The sequence below is a fragment of the Dermacentor albipictus genome, chromosome 8 (assembly GCF_038994185.2).
Source record: "Dermacentor albipictus isolate Rhodes 1998 colony chromosome 8, USDA_Dalb.pri_finalv2, whole genome shotgun sequence".
Lineage (NCBI taxonomy): Eukaryota > Metazoa > Arthropoda > Arachnida > Ixodida > Ixodidae > Dermacentor > Dermacentor albipictus.
In genome coordinates this window covers 106819998-106845075 of record NC_091828.1, presented here as the reverse complement: position 1 = coordinate 106845075, position 25078 = coordinate 106819998, and the positions used below count along the sequence as shown (strand labels likewise).

At 45.2% G+C, this 25078-nt stretch overlaps 1 protein-coding gene across 4 annotated transcripts in view; it reads left to right on the top strand.

The window, feature by feature from the left end:
* LOC139048955 (uncharacterized) overlaps positions 1-25078 on the top strand; it is a 67882-nt gene that overhangs the window by 3844 nt on the left and 38960 nt on the right. For 2 of the 4 annotated variants that reach the window (XM_070523956.1, XM_070523954.1), the window contains exons 3-14: positions 218-311; positions 2519-2536; positions 2646-2714; positions 2838-2906; positions 5280-5384; positions 7826-8087; positions 11721-12000; positions 13939-14050; positions 16043-16198; positions 20959-21041; positions 22490-22565; positions 24426-24530. In XM_070523956.1, coding sequence (XP_070380057.1) covers positions 218-311; positions 2519-2536; positions 2646-2714; positions 2838-2906; positions 5280-5384; positions 7826-8087; positions 11721-12000; positions 13939-14050; positions 16043-16198; positions 20959-21041; positions 22490-22565; positions 24426-24530 — 1429 coding nt within the window. Of the gene's footprint in view, positions 1-217; positions 312-2518; positions 2537-2645; positions 2715-2791; positions 2907-5279; positions 5385-7825; positions 8088-11720; positions 12001-13938; positions 14051-16042; positions 16199-20958; positions 21042-22489; positions 22566-24425; positions 24531-25078 lie in introns of those variants that run through there. The other 2 variants (XM_070523955.1, XM_070523957.1) reach the window with 2 other exon arrangements.

Genomic DNA, 25078 nt, shown 5'->3' with positions numbered 1-25078 from the left:
GCGTGGAAGTCCTTTTATTGTACAGCAATGTACAGCTTCTTATTATTGTCATTACTCTGTGAATTATTAGTGAAAAGGTCTAGCCATCGCTGCCATTTGGCTTTAAGGATTGCTGTATAGCACATCTTCACATAAAAAAAAAAAAGGAAAGAAAGAACCTGTCAGTTGATGCACTTGAAGTTAAGATAAGCTCAACTTTTGTCACTGCTATGCCCAGCACCATTTTCACATTGGACGAAAGCGGCGACCTGTCGTGGACGATCCCGGACAATGCAGCCCAGATGCCTTTCTTCAGCTGCGAGACCTACGAGGTGTGTGACGCTTGGTCAAGTGATCGAAAATTGCTTGCTTTTCACGAAAGGAAAATCGGACATGGGCAGGAAGAGGAATGAATTGGTTGCCTGGTTGGCAGTAATTCATTTTGGAAAAGGCGATGATGCGCAAGCAGGATGTTCGCACGTTTTTACTACAAACAGCAGTTGTAAACTGGAAAGAACAGGCTGTACGTCTCCATCCATATGCAAATATTTTTGAAGGTTGCGAAAACCAAGTGTTGGGATAGTTGGGAGCTATTCTGTTTTGAAGTACGGAAGCCTCTTGCACTTCCTTGAACGTTGTCTTTTTGTTAAAAAAATAATAAGCTTGAGCAACAAGGATGGTTTTTTAATAACAGAATATTTGCAGCTGGAAGGCAAAACTTTCCTTATTGATAGAAATGTTCACATGGTTCAGCAGCTGGGGTTCTTAGGAAAAAGAGCAGCAAAAAATTAAAAACATATCTCGGAGCCCATGGTCTATGATTCCTTATTACATCTGCTCACCACCACCATTCGATTAAAAGCAGTGACCGTATGGGTCTCGGTGATGAAGTGCCTTGACTCCTGTTTTTATAAGGTTAATGCCACTAACGTCTAGTGCCAGAAGTTTTCTGATGCAATTATTTGTGAAATTGCTGCTACATGCACACTTTTAACGACGTCAAGTATTGTGGTGACGCAGTGAATACAGTAAAACCTCGTTAAACCGTACCCGCTTAAACAGTAGTTTCGGTTTAAAAGTAGTAAAGTCAATTCCCCGACTCAGCGGCCATTGAACATAACGTATTTTGTATCCGCATAAACCGTACCAGCTTATTGCGTACGCATCGGTTAAAACGTAGAGTTTCCACTTTTCGTCGCGCAAACACGGCGGTGCGTCGTCTCCATCGGGCGGCCCGGCAGAACAACAAGCCTCGGAGATCGGTACAACGGCCTCCAAGCGCCCTGTGCGTTTGCACGTGAAGCCGCATCAACATCAACATCAATTCGACGCCGCATGGACGCCGTGCTAGAGAGCGTCGTGCAAGCGAGGACTCGCGTCATGCCAAAGCTAGGATAAAAAAGACGCCGGGTGCTCAGCATAGAAGAAAAATTAGACATCGTCCGTGTTACCGAACGTGACACGAAAAAGTCGGAGCTGGCCCACGACATGGATCTGCTGTTGACTACAGTGTGTGGCATTTGGAATGCGAAGTTGCTCGGCAGCGCTGCTGCGACCGCGAAGAGATATGTCGGCTACGAGGATCGACTTTTCACCATCGTTGCCGCTGTTGTTGCCGAAGTGTCAACTAGCGACAGTGATGAGGACGACACGAAAAGCGACAGCACGGGCTATTCAGGCCCGGCAGTGGCAGAAGCTGCGCGTTACGTCAGCCTCATGAATGCGATCGTCGCGAGAACAGGGGCGCGATAACGTAACTATTCCAAACGAAAAGTTTTCCGAACTCCGGCACCCGGCAATGAAAAAGGCGCCCCGGGACTTATGCAGCACTACTGCGCGCGTTCACGGAGAATACGTAATGCCAACGAGGAATCTGCCTTGCGAGTGTTTGCCGAGAGGAGGGGAGCTGGCTGAGAAGCTGGAACGCAGCTTCAGTAAGTTTGAGGCCGCTGTCGTCGTGCTAGGCCGCCGCGACATCAAATGAAAATAACACTTACGTCCCGCGAAGTGAATAAATACTGCATGTTTTTTCCCCTTTCATCGCACTCTCTCTGAGTTCCGTTTTCGACAGGTAAGTGGGCGATCTCATGCTATTTCGCTTAAACAGTACTACCGTTTAGTACGTACTTTTTCCGAGCTCCGGCCGACTACGGTTTAACGAGGTTTCACTGTACAGTGTGCTTGAAGATGAAAAAAAAAATTATTATGCAAGAGATTAAAGAAATGTGAAAAACAACTGTAGGCATAATTTATGCAGAATTATTTCAATTTACTTTAGAAATGTATCTTTCAAATGCAGCCGTTAGGACCAACATTGGGAACAAGAGTAAGCATTCGACAACTGAAAGGGTTGTGTGAACAGACTACGCCTCAAATGTCATTAAGCTTTATGTTAAGTATGTCCATGTAGTGAAGTGTGAATGACATTAGCGTTTAAGGTTTTTAGTAGCTAATGTATAAAATTAATAAATTATATAAATATAATATAGATTACACAACATCCCCTGGCTTTTCTTCCTCTGCAAAATCTGTTCTACAGTGTGAAAGTAGGTCAGGCGTAAGTATTCACAGTCAGTTCCACATGGATTCTTTAAAGCTTTTCCATCTTGCACATAGTTTTCATATGTACAGTTTCCAAAAAGTGTAAACTTGTCTTCTATCCTCAGGTTTTCCTCGGCAACCCGCACTACATACGGTTCTTTGGAACGTTTGCTGGACACATGATCGAATTTCGGGTGAGCTGCCCGGTGTTGGGGCTGATTTCTTCTCTCTTTCGCGCCGTAGTCGACTAACCAGTTCTTGGGTATTGCAGAAGCGTTCGCATGCCGTGTTTCGGCGGTGACGTTTCTTGTTTGCAGGTAGCGCACGCGGATGAAGATGGCATCAACCTTATCTACGAGGGGTGGTGCGTGCTGCAATGTGTCAAAGTGAGTGTCATGCTGTTTTATTTGTTTACTTATGTTTATTTAGGAGATACTTTCAGCCAGGATATCGACCAACCTGGAACACCGAAAACTGAAAAAAAATTCATGTATATGTGTGCACCAGTACGGAAATAGAATGTCGTGATTTTTTCACTGCTCAATGAAGCTGAAAAAAAAGAAAAGAAGTAACACTTCTTGGTTCAGGTTGGCCACCTTTTCTGGCGAACTTTATTTAAACATTGCCGGCACTTGTAGCTCAACCACGCTAGCTCACTTGTAGATGCACAAAGCTTACTGTCATACGAAAACTGGCAGCACTGCAAGTGTGGTTTTCAATCTGTCATGTTTAACAGCCAGGCATGTTAGTAATACACTTGTAAGCATTTGAAATTGGTGACTGTTAATTGTTTGGCCAGTGGTGATGGACCTATATCTTACTGCTTAAATGAAAAAAATGCTTTCTAGCTGGGCGGTCACTTTTGATCACACTGGTATGTAGACTGAAGCACCTTCCACAATGTGATTTCTTTTTTTGTCTGTGTGTGATTACTTGTGGTCTGAAGAAGAGCATACATGCCTCCTGAGAAGTCGGAGAAGTGCCTCCAGCTTTCACAGCATTGCCTGCTATGTATGAAACAGAGTGTAGCAACGATAGCGAAATCATTTTATGGCTGATAGTGACAGTGTCCTGTGTGTGGCCCTCCACTGCAAATGTTAACGTCTGCCCATTGAGTGATTGCCACGTGGCATAGATGGGACAGGCATGCCAGTGGACCAGTGGTTTCACTTAATCATATGTAAGCAAAACAACCCATCGAAAGTGGATAACCCGTCGCATACATTGCATGGCAGACAGAAAGCTTGTTCCCTGTTAACGCTACCTGCTGAAGGGGTTTGGTAGCTGTGATGTTCTGCTAGCGAGCAACAACGTTGTGGTTAGACATGCAGCCACAGTGGCCACCTACCAGTGGGGGTGGAGCACAGAAGTGTTCATGTAGTACCATGCTTTGGGTGCGCACTAAAGAATTTCTGGGAGTCAGAGTTAATCGCCCTGGCGTCTTGTCATTGTGTACGTCTTTCTTTTTGGTAATTTGAACTCTGCGAGTAATATGGTTACATGCGAAGGAGCTCGTTTATCACCCTAAGGCTGAAGGGGGCTGTTTATTTTAGGTCGCGAAGGTGAGCTCAAGAGCAGCCAGCTGGTTGAAGGTCTTAACATCGTCCTCTTCCTCTTTCCGAACTCGGGGCCGCAAGCACGTTCACTAGTCTTCGTTGTTCTCACACGTATATGCAACATTCCTCTTGTAGCAGATGAAACCCACCGGGCTAGTCAATCCATTTGTCTTGGCGTGCACAATTTCAAGCGGGCCACATGGACCACTTGGGTCTTGGCAGCCCTTCTACCACTCGCTGAAAGACAAGCTGTATTATAGGTGACCGCCGTGACTCTGTTAAAAATAACAAAACAGTCCATTGCAGGTGGTAAAAAGCTTTTGGTACAACCCGCGTTTCCGCACAGGAGTCCATAGCCACATTACATCACCAGGGCGATAGGTTACCGGACGGTGGCGAATGTCGTAACGTGCTTTTCATTTGTCCTGTGATGCCAAAGTGCGTAAACGAGCAGTACGACACACCTCTTCGGCAAGGCAGAGCGTCTCGGCGACAGTAGGACTTTCGTGACTGCAGAAAGGGAAAACCGTGTCGATCGTGTACCAGGGTGGACATGCATACAGCAGGAAGAAAGGGCTATAGCTCGTAGTCTCATGCTTGGCGGTGTTGAACGCATATATGCAACAATACCTAATCTAACCAGTTTGTGACCCTTGCCCCCTCGTTCTGCTTAAGGAACACTGCTACAATGTGCAGAAGTGTAGACATTTGAGAAAGTCGGTGAATAATCACTCTTACAGTCATGTTAACTTCCTTTGTGTACCGTGTTCACCACTGTTTTCTTCTAGTTAAACTGCTTTGAAAACAGGGCACTGTAGTGTGACACTACATAAAACCAGGGCTCGTCAAATGCATTCTTGTAGTGAGGAGACAAGATTATCGGATGGTATAAAAAGTGTTCTTGCGTCGTGCTTCTTTTGGTGCCAACAAACGGGGTAAACGCTTTTATAGCAATTACGTCACGGCCAAAACCTTTGAAGAGTTTCACAGTGCAGCAGGGGTGGCGATGAATTTCGTTTAATGCCGGTTCATAGGGTGCAAAGGCATCCTGCCTCTCTTGGGATTTGTGGCTACACCTCGCGTAGCTGCAATAAAGTGGCAGTGATGTGCCTGTTAGTCTAAAGTTACACCAGTGCATCTGCATGCATGCGAACATGCACAAGCTTCGTTATTCTGAGCATTGTCAATTCTTTCTTTGCACAGCTCGCAGAGAAGGAAGTCGGCTGGGACGAGCCCTTCTCCTACCTGCCCGCCCTGGAGGAAGGATACTTTTCCGACGCCATCATCACCGCCAAAGGTGGAAAAGAGGTGCGGCATGTCACGGTGGGCTGTGTCTTTAACCTCTTCACCCTCAGGAGACCCGGATTGCAAGAAGTCTGCAGAAAAATAAAAATGAGCTGGAGTGCACGTAGCAGGCAGGCACTAGCAGGTCATGACTGGCAGCCTATCGCCGTAACTGAAAAGAAAAGCATGTACTCATTGCATTTTACTGGCACTAACATATGGGGCCTAAAAACCTGGAGGTAAACCCACATGGGAAGCTAAGGACTGCGCTAAGAACTGTGCTGAGAGGTAAGGACTGCACTTCCACCATCTCTAGATGCATTCGTTCCGAGCATAAAAGAAATGTCTAAGTGTCAACCTTAACACTCTCCCCATGGCAGCTAGCGCATCATCGAGTGCTTGTGTGACATCATCTAGCAACAAATTGCTTGTAAAAGTGAGAGCAGATGCCCGCACATCAGTTGTCCCGGTGACTCGGGGGGGCAAAAACTTTGTGTCGACGAGGAGGAGGTGTGGAACATTAGTGCACTAAGCAAGTGAGGCATAGGTATGCCGCGAAGCAAGGAAGGGACAGTGTGTGCAACCGGCATGGAAACACAAAACCAAGTGCTTTGGATTACCAGTCTCCAACACGAGTTGGAGCTGAGGAATATTCTAATGCAACATTATGTAAGAACACCTTTTTTTTTGCTAGCATAAGCATTCGCGCTGGCATATACAGTTATATAAAATGTGAAAATTACCGGCAGGTTGCCAAATTTGCAGGAACAAAGATGAGGAGGGAACCGGATCAGGACAAATTTTTCTTCCAACAGCAAAGCTTTCCTTTCGTAGAACTTGTACTGTGGGTTCGTCAGAAGGAAAGTTTCACTGTCGGAAGAAAAAGTTCTGAGGGACCCACACAGGGTTTCTTTAGAAGGTCCAGGAGAAGTACACTGCAACAAGGCAAAGAAAGGTGACAACACAGGTGCTCGATCAATTCTTTCAAATAATCAGTCAGTCAATCACATCATTCAGAACATCTAGGCTGAAATGACTAGTTGTTTGTATTTAAGTTCTTTTAAAAACTCGTATGGGTTCCTCAGAACCCATGCAAGTTCCAACTTAAACCATGCAAGTTGAGCTTCCACAATTTTGTGTTACTTTGAGGCTGCTTATCACTCTTTTATTTGTTGTAGGCCTTTGTATTACTAGCAAATATGGCAGTGCAAGTTAACAGCTCTTCATTAGCTTTTTATTTTCTCAGCTCCTGTAGCTGCTGATATTTACAGGACACTACGACATATGAATAGAAAGATAGCGACTCAGCCGACTGTCGTGCTTATAGTGCCAGAAAATGGTAGAGATACCTTTACACACAAATTGTTGTCCCATTTCGACAAAGACCCGCCATGGTTGCTCAGTGGCTATGGTGTTGGGCTGCTGAGCACGAGGTCGCGGGATCGAATCCCGGCCACGGCGGCGGCATTTCGATGGGGGCGAAATGCGAAAACACCCGTGTACTTAGATTTAGGTGCACGTTAAAGAACCCCGGGTGGTCCATATTTCTGGAGTCCCCCACTACGGCGTGCCTCATAATCAGAAAGTTGTTTTGGCAAGTAAAACCCCATAATAATAATAAAAAAACATTTGCACTACCAGTTCGTGTTGCGAGGAACATCACAGGTTTCAGCGAGCGGACCATTAAAGAAAAAAAAGATGCTCATGTTCTTTGATTCTTAGGTGCTAGTAAAAGATTCCCGACTGGTGAAATAATCCGAAGCCCTCTAATATAGCTTCTTTTAAAGCCCAGGTGTTGGCTTGACAGCTTTAAAATCACTAAATCAATCAGTCCATTAGAATGGTGAATAGGGCAGCAGACAAGCGTGGAGATGACACCACAAATGCTCAGTCAGTCAGTCAGCCAGTCAATCGAACATTCGGTTGGTCATACACACTATTCAGACAAACTAGACTGCATTGAGTTCATGCCCCTGCTTTCATTTGATCAATCAATGAATATCTCAGTCCAGTCAATGAACCTCTCAGTCTGTTAGAAGTGAGGATGGCACTACAGACGAGGGTGTAGAAACGACAATGCAGGTCCTCAACCGATCAGTCAATCAGTCGATTAATAAGCCAGTCAGTGACACCAATTAGACCATCTAGACCACCAGGAAAAAATGGCTAGTTCATTATTTTATATATCTTTTTGACCATGTTGTTTTCTTTATGTGGTGGGGTTAGTGCTCTACACAGCTAGGTGATAATCATCCTCAGTCAGATGAGCTTTCACCAGACCCTAAACAAGACTTTAGTCATTTCTGGCTGTGTACCTAACCAAGCCAGATAAGAAGTTGTCAAACCTTTGGCTGTAATCATTTATATGCCTTTAACTCCACCCCCTTCCATTGTTACACCCCTCTGCTTTGAAGCAAAAGCCCAACCAGCTGTATTGACACCGCATTCCACTCTTCCTTGCACAGTTCCCAGTTCACCTGACCCTGCTGCGGCTAAGCTGTCCAGCCGTGGAATGGGCCGCAGGCAAGCCCAGCCCACTGGACGGGTTGCCAGAGGACGTCGTCGCGGCAGCGTTGCACTACGCCTACGCCGACTGCCTGCCACCGACGCTGACCGAGGAGGCAGCGAAGGCATGTGTCTCTTTGCTGAGCCCGCCAGCTGTCGTCGGATTCGAGCGTCTCGTCGACCTCTGCGAGCTCTTCCTGCGCAGCATGGCCGTTAAGCAGCGTGAGTAGAATCGGTGAATGCAGGCGTAACGTTGACAGGACGTCTCGACTTGAGCCAGATGTATGCCTCACTTCTGCATACGGTTTGCTGCCTGTCAGGTTCATGACTGACCGATTGGTTGACAGGGAAGAGGGAAAGCCTGCTTACCATACCGTAACTGTCTTATCGCACGGCCGGCACTTGAACATGAGTCAAGAGTCTGGGGAAAGAGGAGTAGGAACGGAAATAAGACAGGTGGAGCTGACAGAGCCAATTTTATTAGGCACGTGGGCAGTTGTACTTTAGGTGTGGACTGACTGGACAGCTTATCAAAAAGAACAGATTGTCGGGTAAATGAGGTGTCAATTGCACTACTTCCCTCAGAATATGAATTCTTGTATAACCGTCTTTGCTGTACATGTGTTCCTCCTGCAATACTGCTGTATACATAGTGCATGTGTGTGGCAAGGTTATATATATATATATATATATATATATATATATATATATATATATATGTGTGTGTGTGTGTGTGTGTGTGTGTGTGTGTGTGTGTGTGTGTGTGTGTGTGTGTGTGTTAAACCCTTCTTGCTGCTATTAAGCCATTGTCAGTAGCGTTTGTCTTCATCTTCCCTACCAATGTGTGTTGTCTTTTGTTGCGTTAATTTCTCTCCACAGCAGCTGCAGTCGAAATCCGCGATAACGAAATCCCGCAACAACGAAATTCTCGCAACAATGAAACATTTTCGTATTGCCGGCGAACACCCATAAGATTCAGTTTATTTCGTACCTCTCAGCCACGAAATGTCGCTGTACTGCAATCCCGCATCAACGAAATTTGCCGGAACATAACTCCACATATTACCTACTCGCATAAGGCTATCAGGCTCCAAAATGTGCTTAAATGCGATTGTTCCGCACTAAAATTGCGTAACATACTACCACATTACACTTGTATGGGCACCGCCATTTTTGATCACAAGAACAACCAAGCTCCGAAAGTGATCAGTGCCCTGGAAACACATCGTGGCCGCCATCTTATTTGTTGATCGCCCGTTTGAAGCGGCACGCATGTTGCTGCCGCCATCTTACGATGGTTTTTGCATGCCTGCTAGGCAAGATCATAGATCGTCGTTCGAAACGCGCATTCAGTTTGCATTCCCTATGGCTGACGACTCGGTGAGACCTAGACCAATCGTGTGAGGTGAAACTGAACGCAAACTCAACACATATTTTGAATAACAATCGCCGATCGCAGCACTGCACTGCGTAATGTGCGCCTCGGCAAGAAAAATGCAGCAAAAACAAGGAAACCCACGTGCCACCGACATGGAATTGTTTATGGCGTCTGAGATGGCGGTCGCAACATATGGAGTGTCACGCATCGGGCCATGATTGAGCAATCGTCTGGGAATGCGCATCCCTTGCTTCAAGAACGCTGGTTTTGGTGCCACCCGTCAGGCATCGTGTGCGGATTTGGCGCCGGATGTAGATTTGCGCTAGAGGGTCGTTATCTCCATCGTTTGCCTCCAGGTGCACGATATGATCACTTTGGGTCTCGGCACCGGACGTGTCAGTGCCTACGGGCAACAGCATGCACCGGAGAAATGGTGCTGCGTGCACTGTTGCTCTGTGTCTGGTGCCAAGTTACGCAAAATCTCGCAAAAGTGATCGTAACTCCGAAAGCAATTGGCCGAGAATACTGCGCTACGGCAGTACTGCCACTGCTGGTCTACGCATGCGGCGCACTTAGTACTGTCAGCAGTGCGGTTCTATATCCTTGAGCAAAGCTTGCAAAGTAAGCTAACAGAATTTTGACAGTAAAGTTTTGTTCTGTGATGCATTACATATCTCTGTTGTCTCTTGTTGCAACAACGAAATTCTCGTGAAAGCGAATCTTTTCGCATTCCCCGCCGGTTTTCTTATTGCGAGGTTCAACTGTAGTGTGATTACGCCTTTCTGGGTGGATTGCTTGGAAGTGCCAGGTGTTACTTCCGTGACAAATTGCACTATGTAATACTAACGAAGTTTGGTGAGGTTGGTGTGTATTCACAGCTGAATTGGAAAAAGTGTGAGAAAGAATGTAGTCTTTGGGGGATAACAAAAAGAATAAGCTGAGTGTTGAAGCCTATTGTAATAGTACAAGCTTGTTCTTGCTCATAATGATGCTTTGACCTTTTAAAGATGAGACATAAAAATACCTGGTTTGTCATTTAATTGTACAAAGTACAAGGATACAGATATCAAATGAAAAGAAAAAAAAATATTTTGTGGAAGCCTTTTCATCATTATGTTAATTACCTGTGGGCGACACCAGGCAGGACACCAAAAGTGAGCTTCACCTTTAGCCAGCTATAGTCTCCTGTGGAACTTGTGGAGGGAGTTCTTCATCGAATATGAAACGGAGGTATACATTGCATTTGCTCTGCGTTACCTGTCTGATAACCAGCATAACCCGGTGATCTTGCATCGGGTTTTTCTCCTCTGTTCCTGCTCTAATCGAACAAATCACACCTGGGGCGCGATCGGAGATCTTTGTTCAGCGCAGAACGCGTTCAGTTGCTGCAACGTCACAAAGTGGGCGGTCTGCAAAATTTGTGAGAACTGGAGGGAAAGAGCAGCCAATTGGCGAGCGGTGAACTCCCTGGAAGTTGGCGTGCCTCATTTGTGATCTGCGTGGGACAATGTATTAAAAAAACTAAATGTTTTTTGCCTTCTAATGAATAAAATGTTTATTTGAAAAAAATGTATTTTTTTTCTCAAGCTTAAACACATTCTCAAATAGTAATTTGTATGTCTACTACTATTTGTTACTATTAGTTTCTCTGCGTGGTAATTAAGTGGTGTCAGGCACGGCAGGGGAAAAAGAAAGAATGATGGTAACAGTGGCATGCTTTTCAAGAGGCAATAGCACGTCGCACCGCAATGTCTCACTGGGCCCCTGGGTCTCAGTGCGTCAGAGGGAGCTGTTTGATGCACTTAATGTTTCGAGAAACAAAGTAACACCAGAATTCACTTTCGGGCATCTCTTCAAACACATTTCGCACCTCCAACCCCTCTGCTTCCTCCTCAAAGAAAGCCAATGCAACAACCGAAGCTCCCATTGCAAATGCCATTTTCTTGAATTAGATTATGGATTGGATCCGTATATGTCATAATGTAGCCGCAGCCACTGTTTGGATCCAATCCAATCTTCTAGACATGCCCTGTGAAGCTTGTCTTGTAGCGAGCGCATCATCGCTCGAACGGAACACTTCTCATTGTGCTATGCAATTAGCAGATGACATGCTCGTTTTTGAAATGATTGACAGGAGTGCATCGTCATTTTACTGTCGCCAAAAACGTGACCGCTCCTCGCGACTGACAACGCAGCGGGGCCTAGGCCAAGAGCGTGAGGCAAAACTGAATGCACATTCCGAATAGCGATCTCCGATCGCACCCCTGCCACCTATCATTCAGTGTTGACCAAAGCCAAAAACTCCGTACTCAAAACCAAAACTCAGTAAGAATTAGTTTTGGTTGGTTGCCTGTAGGCAACACTTCTCCACGAAGGGTTAACCATGCTCATTACATCGGCAATGCATAAACTGTGAAACCACTGAGAGTGTCCTCCCACCAATACCTTCCGCTCCGCACCATTTTTTTCCGGTGCAGGTGTGGTGTCACTTATCAATGAAATGCACCAGTGTGCCGCGATTGTGGCAGACTGCTTCAGTACTCCATCTGGTGGCAGCGGAGCAGAAGGCGCCTCCGCGGAAGGATCTGTGTCGCCCACGGCGAGTCCCGCACGCCTCTGCTACGTTGTGGGCCAGGCACTGCGGGAGTGTGCCGTCGGGGCCTCCAAGCTGCTGCTCCTGTGTGGTGTTTCCTCGCGGCACAAGCACCTGCTCTCACGAGACGAGAGACAGCAGATCGTCATGCACTGCGTCTCAAGGTGAGACTGCGTTCGCGATGGCTGCTTTTTTTTGCACGCTAATAACTGCACAGCAGCAATTAAACGCCAACATTAAAAAAACTTTCGGAAAGCATAAAAAGCCTGGATTCAAATAGCCCCTCGTTCAAAACTTTACATCTGAAATACGAGTGGGTGCGTCAAGAGAAGTTTGCAAAAACAGGCGTTACTTTTTTTATACAAAACTGAAAGAAACGAAGACCACTGTTTTAATGCTCACCAGAAGTGATTCATGACGCGCGGCTTGTCAGCATGGCCTCCCAAGATTAGGTGCGGCCAGCGGTGTGCTGAAAAATCACGTTGGTGAACTGCTGAGACTTGCACCATATCCTCTAATGACCAGCCACGCTGCCGTGTGAGAGCTTCCGTTTTGACTCCCATGTGGCAGCCAAAACGTCCCCTGAATTTTTTCCACTAAATGTTTTTTTTTTAAATTCTTAATCAGTATTCTCTTTTATTCATCGTGCCTCTTCCCGACCACACGGGATTCCTTCAGACCCCGAATTTCGTAACCCAGGTTTGTGTTAACATCAGTAGTACAGTTGAGCCTCCATATAACGAATTTCAATTAAAATTCTCCATATAACCAAGTATTGAACTGTTTATAACTTCTTGTCCATGGAGTACCATGTATTTGGAGCTTCCATGTACCGAAGTGTGTTAATACATGATTTCAGTATAACTAAATTTCGCTGCCGCCACAGCGGGATGCTGACACAATGAATGGGAACTTCTGCGGATACAGATGGTCAAAACGGCTGAATTAGTAGCCGCTGCTTGTGAACGCAACTCCCAAATCGCGCATTATGTGACCCAATAGTGACCGCCAAAGTGGAGCAGCATCATGTTCCATATCAAGTCCAAGTGCGATAAGATCATATTGTGCCTCTTGCTTTGTATGCTTTGGGTGCAAGTGAAAGCGTGCAAGCGTGAGCCAAGAAGGATGGTGGCTTGATTAGTGCGATCTTGTTCCCTCGTGAGAAAGGGGAAAGGGGAGCGAGCTTGCGGTAATGCGATCAAGCGCGTGCGAGAAAGGAGGAGGAGGGGTGCAAGTTGGCACGCATCCTTTTTGGTACGGCCATCACTTCGCGTGTCTCTTGGTATGTCTTAATGCACTTGCAGCCCGTGCTCCCCATTTCAGAAGCAATCTGCCATGTGTGCAAAGAGTAGGCATGCCGAGATGGTGTGGCATCATGCGCGCTGTGCGGTCCTCCCGCACACTTAGTACTGGAGGTTGCGTAATCTTGGGTTGCAGAGATGTACTGAAGGGAGAGGCAGGCGAAGCATTCACTCGTCACTGCCAGTGGTTTTCATGGTAGCGACGTTCCACTGCGGGCGACACCATCAGCTGCAGGGGGGGAGTGGACACGAAAGCCTGCCTGGCTTCGCTTCGTGCCACCAACATGAAGATATTGTCGACACTGCAAGAAGCAGCATCTTTCGTCGCAAGCTCTCAAATTCAACAAAATGAATTTTTTTTTTCAATTGCCCAATAACTTTGAAAATGTTGTCACCCTTTCATGCAAGCAGTATCCATTGGCAACTGTTCTTATTTGCATGCATAAAGGGGTGAATCTTAATATAAAGAAATTTTAATAGAACAGAGCAAATTGCTTATTTTACCGACTTTGTTATATCGAGGTTTAACACTAGTAAAAAGGAAGTATGCCTCCACTGCAATTCTCCAGCGCTATCCTTCACGCTTACGACTATTATGAGCACTGATGAAGCACTTGGCAAACTCTATGCAGTTACCCAAAGCAACTAGAGATAAGCAGTGTAGCTTGTGGCATGTCTTCTTGGAAGATGTACAGACACGTTGATGACTGAAAGTTCCCAGAACAGTCACTGCTGTAAAAATACATTTCTGGCATTCCTAAAGTTTACCGTGTCCATCATTGCATACTATTTTTCATTCAGGTTGCCCGCATTTATGAGCCAGCTGCAAAAGCTTCTGGAGGCTACGAAGAGGACATTTGGAAACCTTTCGTTTGCAGAAAGGACAGTTATAGCCGCATATGTTGTCCCCGAAGTGAGTACACCGGCCCTTCACTTGCTATGGCTAGTTAGGCTTGGTGTTTCCACTGGTTTAGGAAGCCTCTTTGTCTGAAGCCTCTTGCGTGTCATATCTGCCTCTGAGATGTGTAATCATGCAAAATTTTACTTGCAATAGCAAGATAATGGTTGTACTCTTTTGTGTCATCTTCTCTAAAACGTGTTGTATGTCGTATGTGCCCCCATGCTTAAATCACGCAAAATGTTATTTGCAATAGCACTCTACTGTTTTCATCGCTTTGTGTTATCTTGTCTGGAGCCTCTTGTGTGTCGTATGTCTAATAACACAGTAAAGGTTAGTAAAGCTCATCGTGTGCATTGTAATCTCGGAGGCTACATCTTTCATTCGCCAAATGCATGTTGGATGGCTCTACTACAGCATGCTGCAGGAAGCAATGAGATGGTACATAGTATCTGTACCCCGCTGGTCTGCACCTTGTTATTGAAAGTTTCTAAATGTGCACTGGAAGCAGCGATTAATTAGCAGTAACGCATGTTAGCTACACCTGAACTTGCTGTTGCGAGACCTTACAGTTGCACTTATGCCAATCAACTTTTAGTTGTCTTTTTTTTTTCATGTTTGTGTTTATGTAAGCCATTTTTTTAGGAGTTGTAGTTAACGAGTCACCAACCACCATGGTTGCTCAATTGGCAGTGGTGGCGTGCTGCCGAGCTCAAAGTCGTGGGTGCGATTGCCAGCTTCGGCAGCTGCATTCCGATGACACTGGAATGCAAATACTCTCCTGCACTTGTACAAGACCGACCGTACATACTCGATTCTAACGCACTCTGGATGGTAATCTGAAACTTATTTTTCATGGTCAGAAGTCATCATGGTCAGAAGTCAAAGAGAATGACGCCTCCGGTCGCAACATACACCCCAATTTCCACAATTCGAAAAATGCAGAATGCCCATCCCTTTCTTGTTCCCTCACCATACTTTTGGTATAAAAGATAGACATTCACTTAGAAGAAAAGATATATATATATAAATCTCTAAGGTTGCTGGAGGTGCGATCCGAACACCAGCTATAAGGGGCGTCCAGTGATGACAAACTCCTGGCACTTGCAGGGGCTTTGGGCACCTGCTTTACACCAAAGCATGTTCTTTACAGGGACACTGAAGCGAAACAATAAACCAGTTTAGACTAATCAAGCATTGTTTGAGAACCCTGCAGGCAGTTATTTAAAAAAAAAAAATAGTTTGATTATTAGATGAGAAAATGAAGGTCCAAGTATCAGTATTTGAATTTCGCGCCGAAACCCCAGCGCCAGTACGTCAGCGTGACGTCAGGGATTCCAAAGTATGTTTTCGCATTTGGGCCGCGTTGGCTGAGTAAAGGTTCCTGAAACTTGCCATGTTTAATATTTGGTTCCTTTAGAACATAATGTAGTCAATCTGTACTGCTATATATAATTAGTAGGCCCTAGAAGATCCCATCAAAATCCAAGACGTCACAGCCCCCAGGTGTGGGAACTTAAGTAGGCGTCGCCACCCGTATTTCGGTCTTGTGGTTTTTCTGGCTTACGAAACGTCTTATCGTTGTAAGAGTGGTGTTTTTGGTGTGGTAGAACAGTAATTTACTGATGCAGAAGAAATCATCTTTCACTTTAGTGTCCCTTTAAGATTAGAAGGTGGGGAATGGGACTTGAGGTTGGGTTAATACTGGAGATTACAAGGTAGGGGGTGAGATTTTGGGGGGCATCATTTTGCAGTTTTGGTTTCGTACTCAATTAACACGCCTGTCATATTTTGTCAATGTTTCCGGGAAAGTAATTGTGCAATGGACTAGCTACGGTATAATAAAGAACCCCAAATGTTCAAAATCAATGCAGAGCCCTCTGCTGTGTTATCTATGATGGTCCAAGTCTCAATTGGGGACTTGGGCCAAAGCACCAATCAAGGAATTTGATTTGTTTTTACAATTTTCTGAGCTAATGTTAGCCCTGTGTCATTTGTGCATTTCAGATTGAGTCTTCCCTAGAGTCGCTCTTCCAGCTCATCGCAGAAGCCAAGCGAGCCCTGGACCTGATCATCAGTCGAATGACGAACGACAAGATGACCACAGAGCCGTACGTCGCTGACCTGCCCGTCGGTGAGCTGCTCAACCGGAACCTCAGAAACGTGAGTGGCCAGAAAGATAAGAGTATACAAACGTGCTCCTGTGGGTTTCTGAAGAGAAAACTTTCAATAATAATATTTCCATAAGATGTCAATAATATCTATCTGAAGACAAGTAACCTTTTTCTTTTCTTCAAATAAAACCTAATCGAATCGTTTTTCAATGGGCCGCAATAAAAAAAAATTGGCAGTGGCTTAGCTCAGCTATGCCAGGATATATGTAGCGTAAAGGTATGGTGCACTGACGAGTCTTGGGATCGTCTGTGACACTCTCTTGATCCTGCCGCTGTTGGGAGGCCATGGCACGGCGTTGAGCTTCTTGGCGACGTCTTTCCGCTAGGCGTTCTTCGCGTTGCTTCGGTGTCTCGACTGCACGTTCTGCCTTGGCACGCTCGTTCTTTCGACGCTCGACGGCCAACTGCCATGTGACAACCTCGGGGTCTGGAGAATTTAGGTTTTCCAGTCTTTTGTGCCGACTGGCAGCGGCTCGACTCTCCTCAACCTCCATGTCGAGCGCGCTGCATCAACAGTCTCTCCCGCGAATTTATACACACGGTGCGCCCTCCTCGCGCCTGCGCATTGCCGCGCAGTGCCGCAATCGTAAATGCAGCAGCAGGCGCACACGGCGCCGGCACGTCTGCGGAGACTGCGACGTCACACCTCTGGAATGCGCTGCAGTCGGCGGCAGCGAGGACGACGCAGCTGCGCCTCTCGTGACGTCACACGGCTCTCGCGCATGCGCAGTATGGCAGACACAGAAGCACGCGAAGCTCGGCTTCAACCCGCGTAGTGTAGCTTTACGCTGCAAAAAACTTAGCTGTGAGGAAGGCCACCAACTGCCACGGCTACATCAGAAACATCTCTGAATATCTGCCAGTACAGCTGCTAGACATCTCAGTGCTTGCACTGTGACTGAGGATGGTGCGTGCGTGCGTATGTACAGCAGGACCTCGATATATTCCTGTTATGTACATTTTCTCGGCGCCACCGTTCACAATCAAGAACACAAAAAACGACGCAACAGAATTACGCTTATCTTTTACCGGTTCATACGTTCCCAGAAAACACAATCTTTCAGCACCAATGTTCAGTACGTCGCCAAACTACAATCGTAGTATACGTTTTCCAGCCGCTAGATCCCACATAAACAAGAAAATGCGTGAGGCGCACGCGATCGAGAACAGTATATAGCTGCCCACCGCGGCAGCTTTACTATAATACTTGCCCGCTTCTCTCGCGGGAGAATGCCAGTGCGCACTCAGTTACTCACTTTGGTACCAGCAAATCTCTGGGGTCATCTCACGTGGCATTCACAGCTATCGCCACCAATCCTTTCGTGATAAACATCTTTGCCTATCTGTTTCACAGCGCATACTGCCGTCAGAAGTATAGCACATGCTTTTAATACGCAATAACTGAAATCTGCCATCGTTCCCTGCTGTAGGCTGCGATTGCATACGTTTTCCAGCCGCTAGATCCCATGCCAACAAGAAAATGGCATCTGGCTTCTGCAACTTTGGTCGCTTATTGCAAATTGTACTTGCTTACTACAATCTGTGGTCAAACTGCAAACTTGCTACAAACTGTGGTCGCTTAACAGGGAACTGCAGTTGCTAACTACAAACTTTGGTCGCTTGTGGCAACATACTGGTTAATACTTGCAACGTACAAGCTGGCTGCACTGCTGAGTTTACGTGACTGCCGCATTCAACGCACCGTAAAATGCAGGAACCTTACAGATTGGCAGCGCATCAAGGGGAACGTAATACATGGAAGTCAATGGGATTTAGGTCAGGACTACGAAAATCCGATGTAGCAGCTGGGAAAACGCTGCAGCGAGGAACGTATCAACAGAGTTCCACTTTAGTTAAATTGATCAGCTTATAATCGTGAGCAGAGGAGGTGGGCTTATGATCGTTTGAAACAAGTACTGCTCATTACCCAGTACAATCAAAGGGTTGCTGAGAATTCAGAATACAGTTTGTGGGATGGGCACTTGAACGTGTGCCAGCTGGTATTATGAAGTGGTGTTGCAAGAAGTGCTCTATTTCAAAAAGCATTTGCACACCTGCCAACTACAGTCAAATCTCTATATAACGAATCGCATGAGACTGCCAAAAATCTTTTGTTGTTCTGAATGGTCACTATAGTGAAAGCACCAAAGTTAACCATTCCACACATCAATCCATCAGTTCAGAAGTTGTTGACCATTTGAGCTATCCACGAAAATGTCACTGTTGGCCTCTGGCCCACGCCTTTGCTATTTTCCATAGATTCCACTGCCACGAACTACCATATAATAAGTGACGTGCACAAAGCATACATTGACACTGAGAGAACTACTGACAAAAAGGAAGCTTCATGTCGCCTCCAAAGAGTAGTGTTTCTTGTCGTTGGTTTTTCACATTCCTTGCCATGGGCACCACAGCTTTATCACTCGAGACGTACGCCTGAACTATTCCAAAGCGCAAGCGCGCATAGACAACACCGTCGGGAAAGTGCAAAGTGCGACTGTGCGGCATTCCCGCAAGTAGGGAGGTTACATTTCTCTGCACGAATAGCTAGTTCGGCTGCAGAAAGAAGTGCAAAAGAAACAGGCTTGCGCAGAAAGAAGGGTGAAAGAAAAGAAAGAGGTAAGAGACGCACCTCCGTTACTAGGCGACACTTGCCTGAGCGGAGCATGTGCTCGCACCGCCAATGCACCGTCATCTCCGCAATCAATCTTTTTTTTTTTTAATTCTCCCCGAGTTTTGTTATTGAGCGCCGTCTCGGGTTTTCCAAGCCCATACAGCGTGACGTCTGCTTTCTGCGCCTTGTCGTCTGCTAGCCTACTGTTTCGGCTGCCATGAAGGACACGCAAAAATCTAATAATCCCAAGATTTTGGAATATTAGTTTGTAGCACGGAGGTATTGTTAACGGGACATGGGAACTGAATAACAACCGTTATTCTGAAAAGTTCGGTACTCTCAAATTCGTAGTACTTAAAATATTTTTGCATTGAAACCATAAGTCAGCAAGGGAAACCTGAAAAGTTAGTTGATTTAAATAGTTCATTAATGTGGCATTCTTAGTAATGAAGTTTCACTGTATTATGACTGTATCATAAAATTCCTAGCTTTAGCGCTTGTTTGTTATCATTGTATTGGCACAAATATTTCACTACCGTATTTACTTGCATAATGATCGCACTCGCATAATGATTGCACCTCTGAATTTTGTCATCAAAATTCGATTTTTTTTATTTCCCATGTAATGATCGCACCCCAAACTTGCCACAGCGATATGTCGTGTGCCAAGTCTAGCTAATAATGATTGCGCTTATCCTCTGTCGAATGCTACGTGAACGACTCTTCCAAGACAAACTAAGCGATCTGCACGCACAAAACATTCTTAAGCACATGCCCCATTTCATTCATTTCATTCCTTTCCGCACTTACATGACAAAAAAAAAGCTACAACCAAACTTGCCTTTAATATGTGTAGGCTTTATAATGGTTTTGGCCGACAACAATAAAAAGAAGGCGGCTTTCGATTCTTCTCGTCTGCACTCGTGGGCACACAACAAATCACGAGCAGCCATGTTTACTCTGATACGTTTGAAGTGTACGCTATTCATACGCCAACGCTTGTAACACAGCTAAGATATTCGCCCACCCTCAGTGGAAACATGCTGCATTAGGATAACAGTGAAGACAAATGCTGCAGTTTCCGCAGCATGCCCGCCATGTGTTACTATGTCACTGGCAGCTAAGCTCTTCCATCTGTTTCTGTCCCCTCAAAGTGGACATGGCTACGTTATTGCCACAAACTTACTGATATTAATGATATTATTCATTACTGATGCGGAAGAAACTGTTTCAATTCACGTAATGTACTCATGAGAAGAAAAAAAAACGCGTTCGGCGTGTTCGGCTTGCTCCGCCAGCCGAACGGTGTCCCGCCTACATACAGTGGCAGCTGCCTGTTTGTTGACCTGTTGTCATCCCATAGCAAACGCGGGATGAAAAAAAAAATATTCTTGTGGGAAATATAACTCGTGTAATGATTGCACTCCTGAATTTGCATGAGTTTTTTTTTCAGCAAGAAAGTGTGATCATTATGTGAGTAAATATGTACGGTATTTTTTATTCGCATATGGTCTAGGGCAACAGAAAACTTCCAATGGACGACAAATACAGTCGCTGAGTAATTTATTATCGTCAAATCTCTCGGACCCATTGATTACACGGGCGTATTGTGTGGAAGCGACATCGACTTATAGAACCAGTGTATAGCGTCAACGCGAATATTGCATTAGTAAACTTCAATCCCTGCTTGTCTGCAATGCAGATCATTGTTGCTGCGACTTATGTGGTGCAGAATGCCTGTTCAAAGCATCCTTACCGACCAAAATCTCCGAATCTGTAATAAACAGCGAGCATATTAGAAATATTCAAATAATATTTAGTAGCTTTTCAACAATTTTTTTTTTTTGCTTTCCACTGTAATGTTCTTTCGAATTCTAAGCTTGGCAGGTCTGCATTTGACGGCATGGCAAATAATGCCACCTGGGAAAGCGCTACAAGCGTCTCTCTAGTCTTCATAGTGCTTTGTCCACTTTATGCAGATCAAGCCCTACGGCTGTTGATATTATGTGGAAGACCTGACAGAGGTGCTTTTAAATGGAAAATGTTTCTTCTTGCTCTTTTACTGATGCTACCTTACTGTTCTTTGTTCACTAATTTGTTTGTTTTTGTTTATTGGCTTTTCTTTCTTGATGCAGTCCCTAAACGTACGAGAGTTGGTGAAGCTGCGGAGTTTCTACGAAAAGGTTTTCATGACCTTCATCACTCTCATGCGGAAAAAGTGAGTCTCCAGCGAGCTCAGCACTGCCCGTTCGGCCGGCGTGCTTTTAAGGGAAGTGTTGGGGCAGCACGGCTGACTTCCGTTAGTTTTGACTCCAGTTAATTAGATTTTTCTGGCAATTCAATGCCGAATGAAGGTCCCGGCCAGCACCCGTGCACTTCTATGGACCCAAGCTTTCGTTATCTTTTCAGTTGTCTGGCCTTCGTCGGATAATCGAATTTTTACCACTCAGGGCACGCACACCTGTGACCCCCTAATGGTGACCCCTAGTAGCATCGCCTTTAGTGGTAGCAGTATCTGTCTTTCTCAGCAGAGCACATTGAATGTGCCGAACACGCGTCATCTCTCGCTTAAAACGTAAAATTGCTTGCACTGTTGCAGTTGGCAGTCGGGTACAAAACCAAAACCGCCTTCGCGACATTTGTATGCTTTACCGCATAACACAGATGTTTTTGGCAAAGCTGAGTTTAGGAAGCCTACTGGCATGGTGCAACACTCGCATATTAGACCCTCAACCGTCTTTCTTTTTAAAATATAGGGTGTGCGTTCGATTGATATGTTGTTGTTAAGCTTTAATGTCATTTCTATGTTAGTTTTCTACTTTCGGTGCATAAAAAGTGTACGCGCATTTGATTTGAGGGCTTGCTATAATCGAGCAAATACTGCCGAATAAACGAGCGGTGTGTTTTGGCGTTTTTTTCTGCATCTTGTTAGATTGAAACCGCTGGATAATTCAATTTATTTTGTTGGTCCCGTCAGGGCCGGAATAATGGAAGTTGACTGTATTCAAAGGAGAGAATGGCACTCTGAAAAGACAGTGCCAGGAGCATTGTCAACCGTATATGCTAACGTTTCTGGTGCCAAGTCATGCTAAATCTCGCTAAAGCGATCACGCAAGAATACAGCCCTTGTTTTCACAATTCCAAACTTCGAATTTGCATAATAATCGGTGATTTACCTAAAGTCACTCTAAATGTGCAAATTCATGAACATCCTTTAACAAAAATAGAAGTTTACAACATTTGGTGGCCACAGGTTGGTTTTGAAAGAAACCATTAAAACAAGCGTTACATGCAAAGCAATTCAGAATTCTTTTGTGTAAACAGGAGTAGACAATGAAATTTTAAATGTATGCATCTTTTGTTTCATAATCAATGTGACATATTGTGTAAAATTTTTCTGACACACTTCAGATTTTTAGACTAAGCAGTTCTGGTTTTGACACCTGAGAAGCCTCGAGGGGTAATGAAACAATTTCTCAGACAGACCACAGCGTATCATTTTGAGCAGCCCTCATACCTGTGTCCTAGTAACTCCCTAACCTAGTGGCACCTTTTAAAGCCATGTAAAGTGTTCATTAATTAATTAATTAATTAATTAATTAATTCATTCATTCATTCATTCATTCATTCATTCATTCATTCATACGTTCATTCATTGCCTTTCAGGGAAAGCTTCTGTGACATGGGAGGCGGCAGCAAGATTCGGTCGGTGACGAAGAACTTTGAACAGTTCATCGATGAGGTGGGAGTCTTAATTCACCATCCTTGACTTAAGCATATAAACTCGCCTAGTAACCATGCCCGCAGCTTTAAAGGACATTTCACAACATGTTTTCATTTTTGCCTGCACATTGATTGCACCTCTGAAGTCCCTTCTTAGCAACATTCCATTCCAGTTCATTTTATTTTATTTAAGCCAATAGCTTAAAGCTAGTGGAAACCCAGGGTCACACGCAATACCATACAGCAGGCCTACATTCATTTGTCTCGTGTTAATTAAAATATTTAGTTAATCTCATCCCAGCCGAAGGGGGAGCCTGGCTATTCCCCATACATTTATTTATATGGTCCAAAAATCCGTTATTGTGATCTTGAAATTGGCCCTCGCCAGAAAATTCAAATTTAACTTGTCAGCGCACGCATGGCTGACCCCAATGCTGATTCTAATCGTCACTTCGATGGCTGTGGCATCTCTCTTGGTGGCGCTAAGGAACAGTGACTGCATGTGAGTCACATTATTTGCCACCAAAAATTCCAATTTTTGACCGGCCTTCGGCAGATTTAGAAGCAAAAATTGCAGCTCATTAATGCGCCATGTTGCCCAAAAATTCGGTTGGAAAAATTGCCTGTGCACTATCTCATATGAAATGAGAATGCAGGGCCTTGTTGAGCAGCGAGCAGAAACGTGTCAATCCCACTCGTTCAGTTGTGAATCGGTTCACACCTGTGACGCCTTCCACGTAACAATCTCGTCATATTTTTTGAAGCATAGGAGTATGCGATTTAAAGTTGCACTGAATTCCCATGACTCATGCCTGTCTCTCCTTCAATTTGTGACATACAATTTTTTTTCAATTGCTATTGTAAATGGGAACAGTTTGACATAATTATTTCTAACGATCGTAACATTGCTTGCTCCGTATAAAACGGAGCATAGCAAATTTGCAGGCATAGGACAAGGTCAGCCCAACGCAAGACAAGTGGAAATTTTATATACTTGGGGAGGCCTTCGTTCTGAAGTAAAATGTAAATTAGGGCTAATGGTTGCGAACGCAGTCGCTGACCGATTTTCCAGACCTCGCAAGGACCGAAAAATAGTCCAAGAAATGAAACACTCAAAAAAATTTGTTCAGCCAAAAAAAAAGAAAAGAAAAAGATTATTACATTTACAGCGGCCTAAAGAAAATTTCTTATCGACTCCCTGCCTCATACTACGCTTGGAGGCGATCAGATTTCCTTGGATTGATGCAAGAGTGTGACGTCTCTGCATACAGTCACCAGGAGTGTCACCCTGTTGGCGATCTTCACCAATGGAGGTTGCTGTGGAGATAGAATAAACGAGCCACGCTTCTTCGCACCCCATTGCCCTTGTGAAGGCATAGGAGGTGGCACCAAGCTCACAAATGCAAAGCTGCACAAACACAAGCAAGGATGCAACATCTCCGAGGCACACCAAAACAACCAGAATGACGCACCAGAATGACAACCAAAACTGGGAGGGGCGGAAGAAAAAAGAAAGGAAAGGGTGTCTCCTGGAGCGCAAGCTATTGATGGCGTGCACCTCCTGATCTTGGAGGCTACAAAGCAGGCTACCAGAAGCCAAACCTGGCCAAGACAACGGAATATCCAATGTGGCAGCCTCCAAGATCAGGTAGCATTGCTCGGAACTAGCGATTTAGGTGAGAAAATCTAACTTTGGGGCCTATGTTTGTTCGAAAAATCGGTCTTGCAAATGCATTAGCTCTATGGGAACCCCGACGGTGCATTTATCGAGTCCGTAATATCCATCAAGTCTGAATTTGTCGAGTCCGCAAGATCCGTTGGCGACTGTGCTTTTAAATGTTTGTACCCGAAATGCCTCATGCGTGCGCGTGCCTTGCAGATTCCCATGCTGATTCTTCGGATCGAGGAAATGCGATTGGCCGTGCTCGAGAAGGAGAGTTACACGGAGTGGAAGTTCTTGTTCAGGTTGGGTACCTCCAAAGTGGTGAGCAATTTTTCCTTCACTGCATGTTTCAGCGCTTGGGTTCATTCCCTCGAGCAATTTGCTAAGTGCGTCTGTCAAAGAATGAACCTGACAAAGATGACCGGGAACTGGCCCTTGCGCAAGCCATTAGCCGTAGTGGTCAGCAGTGCAATTCCCTTTTCTAAATGTACCAGGTTCACTCGACTGTAACGCAAGTTATTGTCGCGATTTTCGTTGCTTGAACTCGACCCTTGCATTACATTCGAATAACAGCGAAATTGACCATTTTTAATGCGAATGTTCTAAATCTCGCGGTTTTTTAGTGTTGCGTCAGCAACCTGTACCTTTACGACTCAGTCCAATCTCATAGCCAAAGCGTGTTCGAATTGACGCCATTTTCGTTGTGCTTGGGATTAGTGTTACGGGGCTGGACTACCCTACGACCTTTCGCACTTCAACTCCATTCATTTGTGACGTCATGGCGACACAATGCATTTGGTATGACACCCGCTTCGAGAGCCAAGTCGGGCAGATTTCGTGTGAGTGAAACCATCTCTAAAGGTGATCGC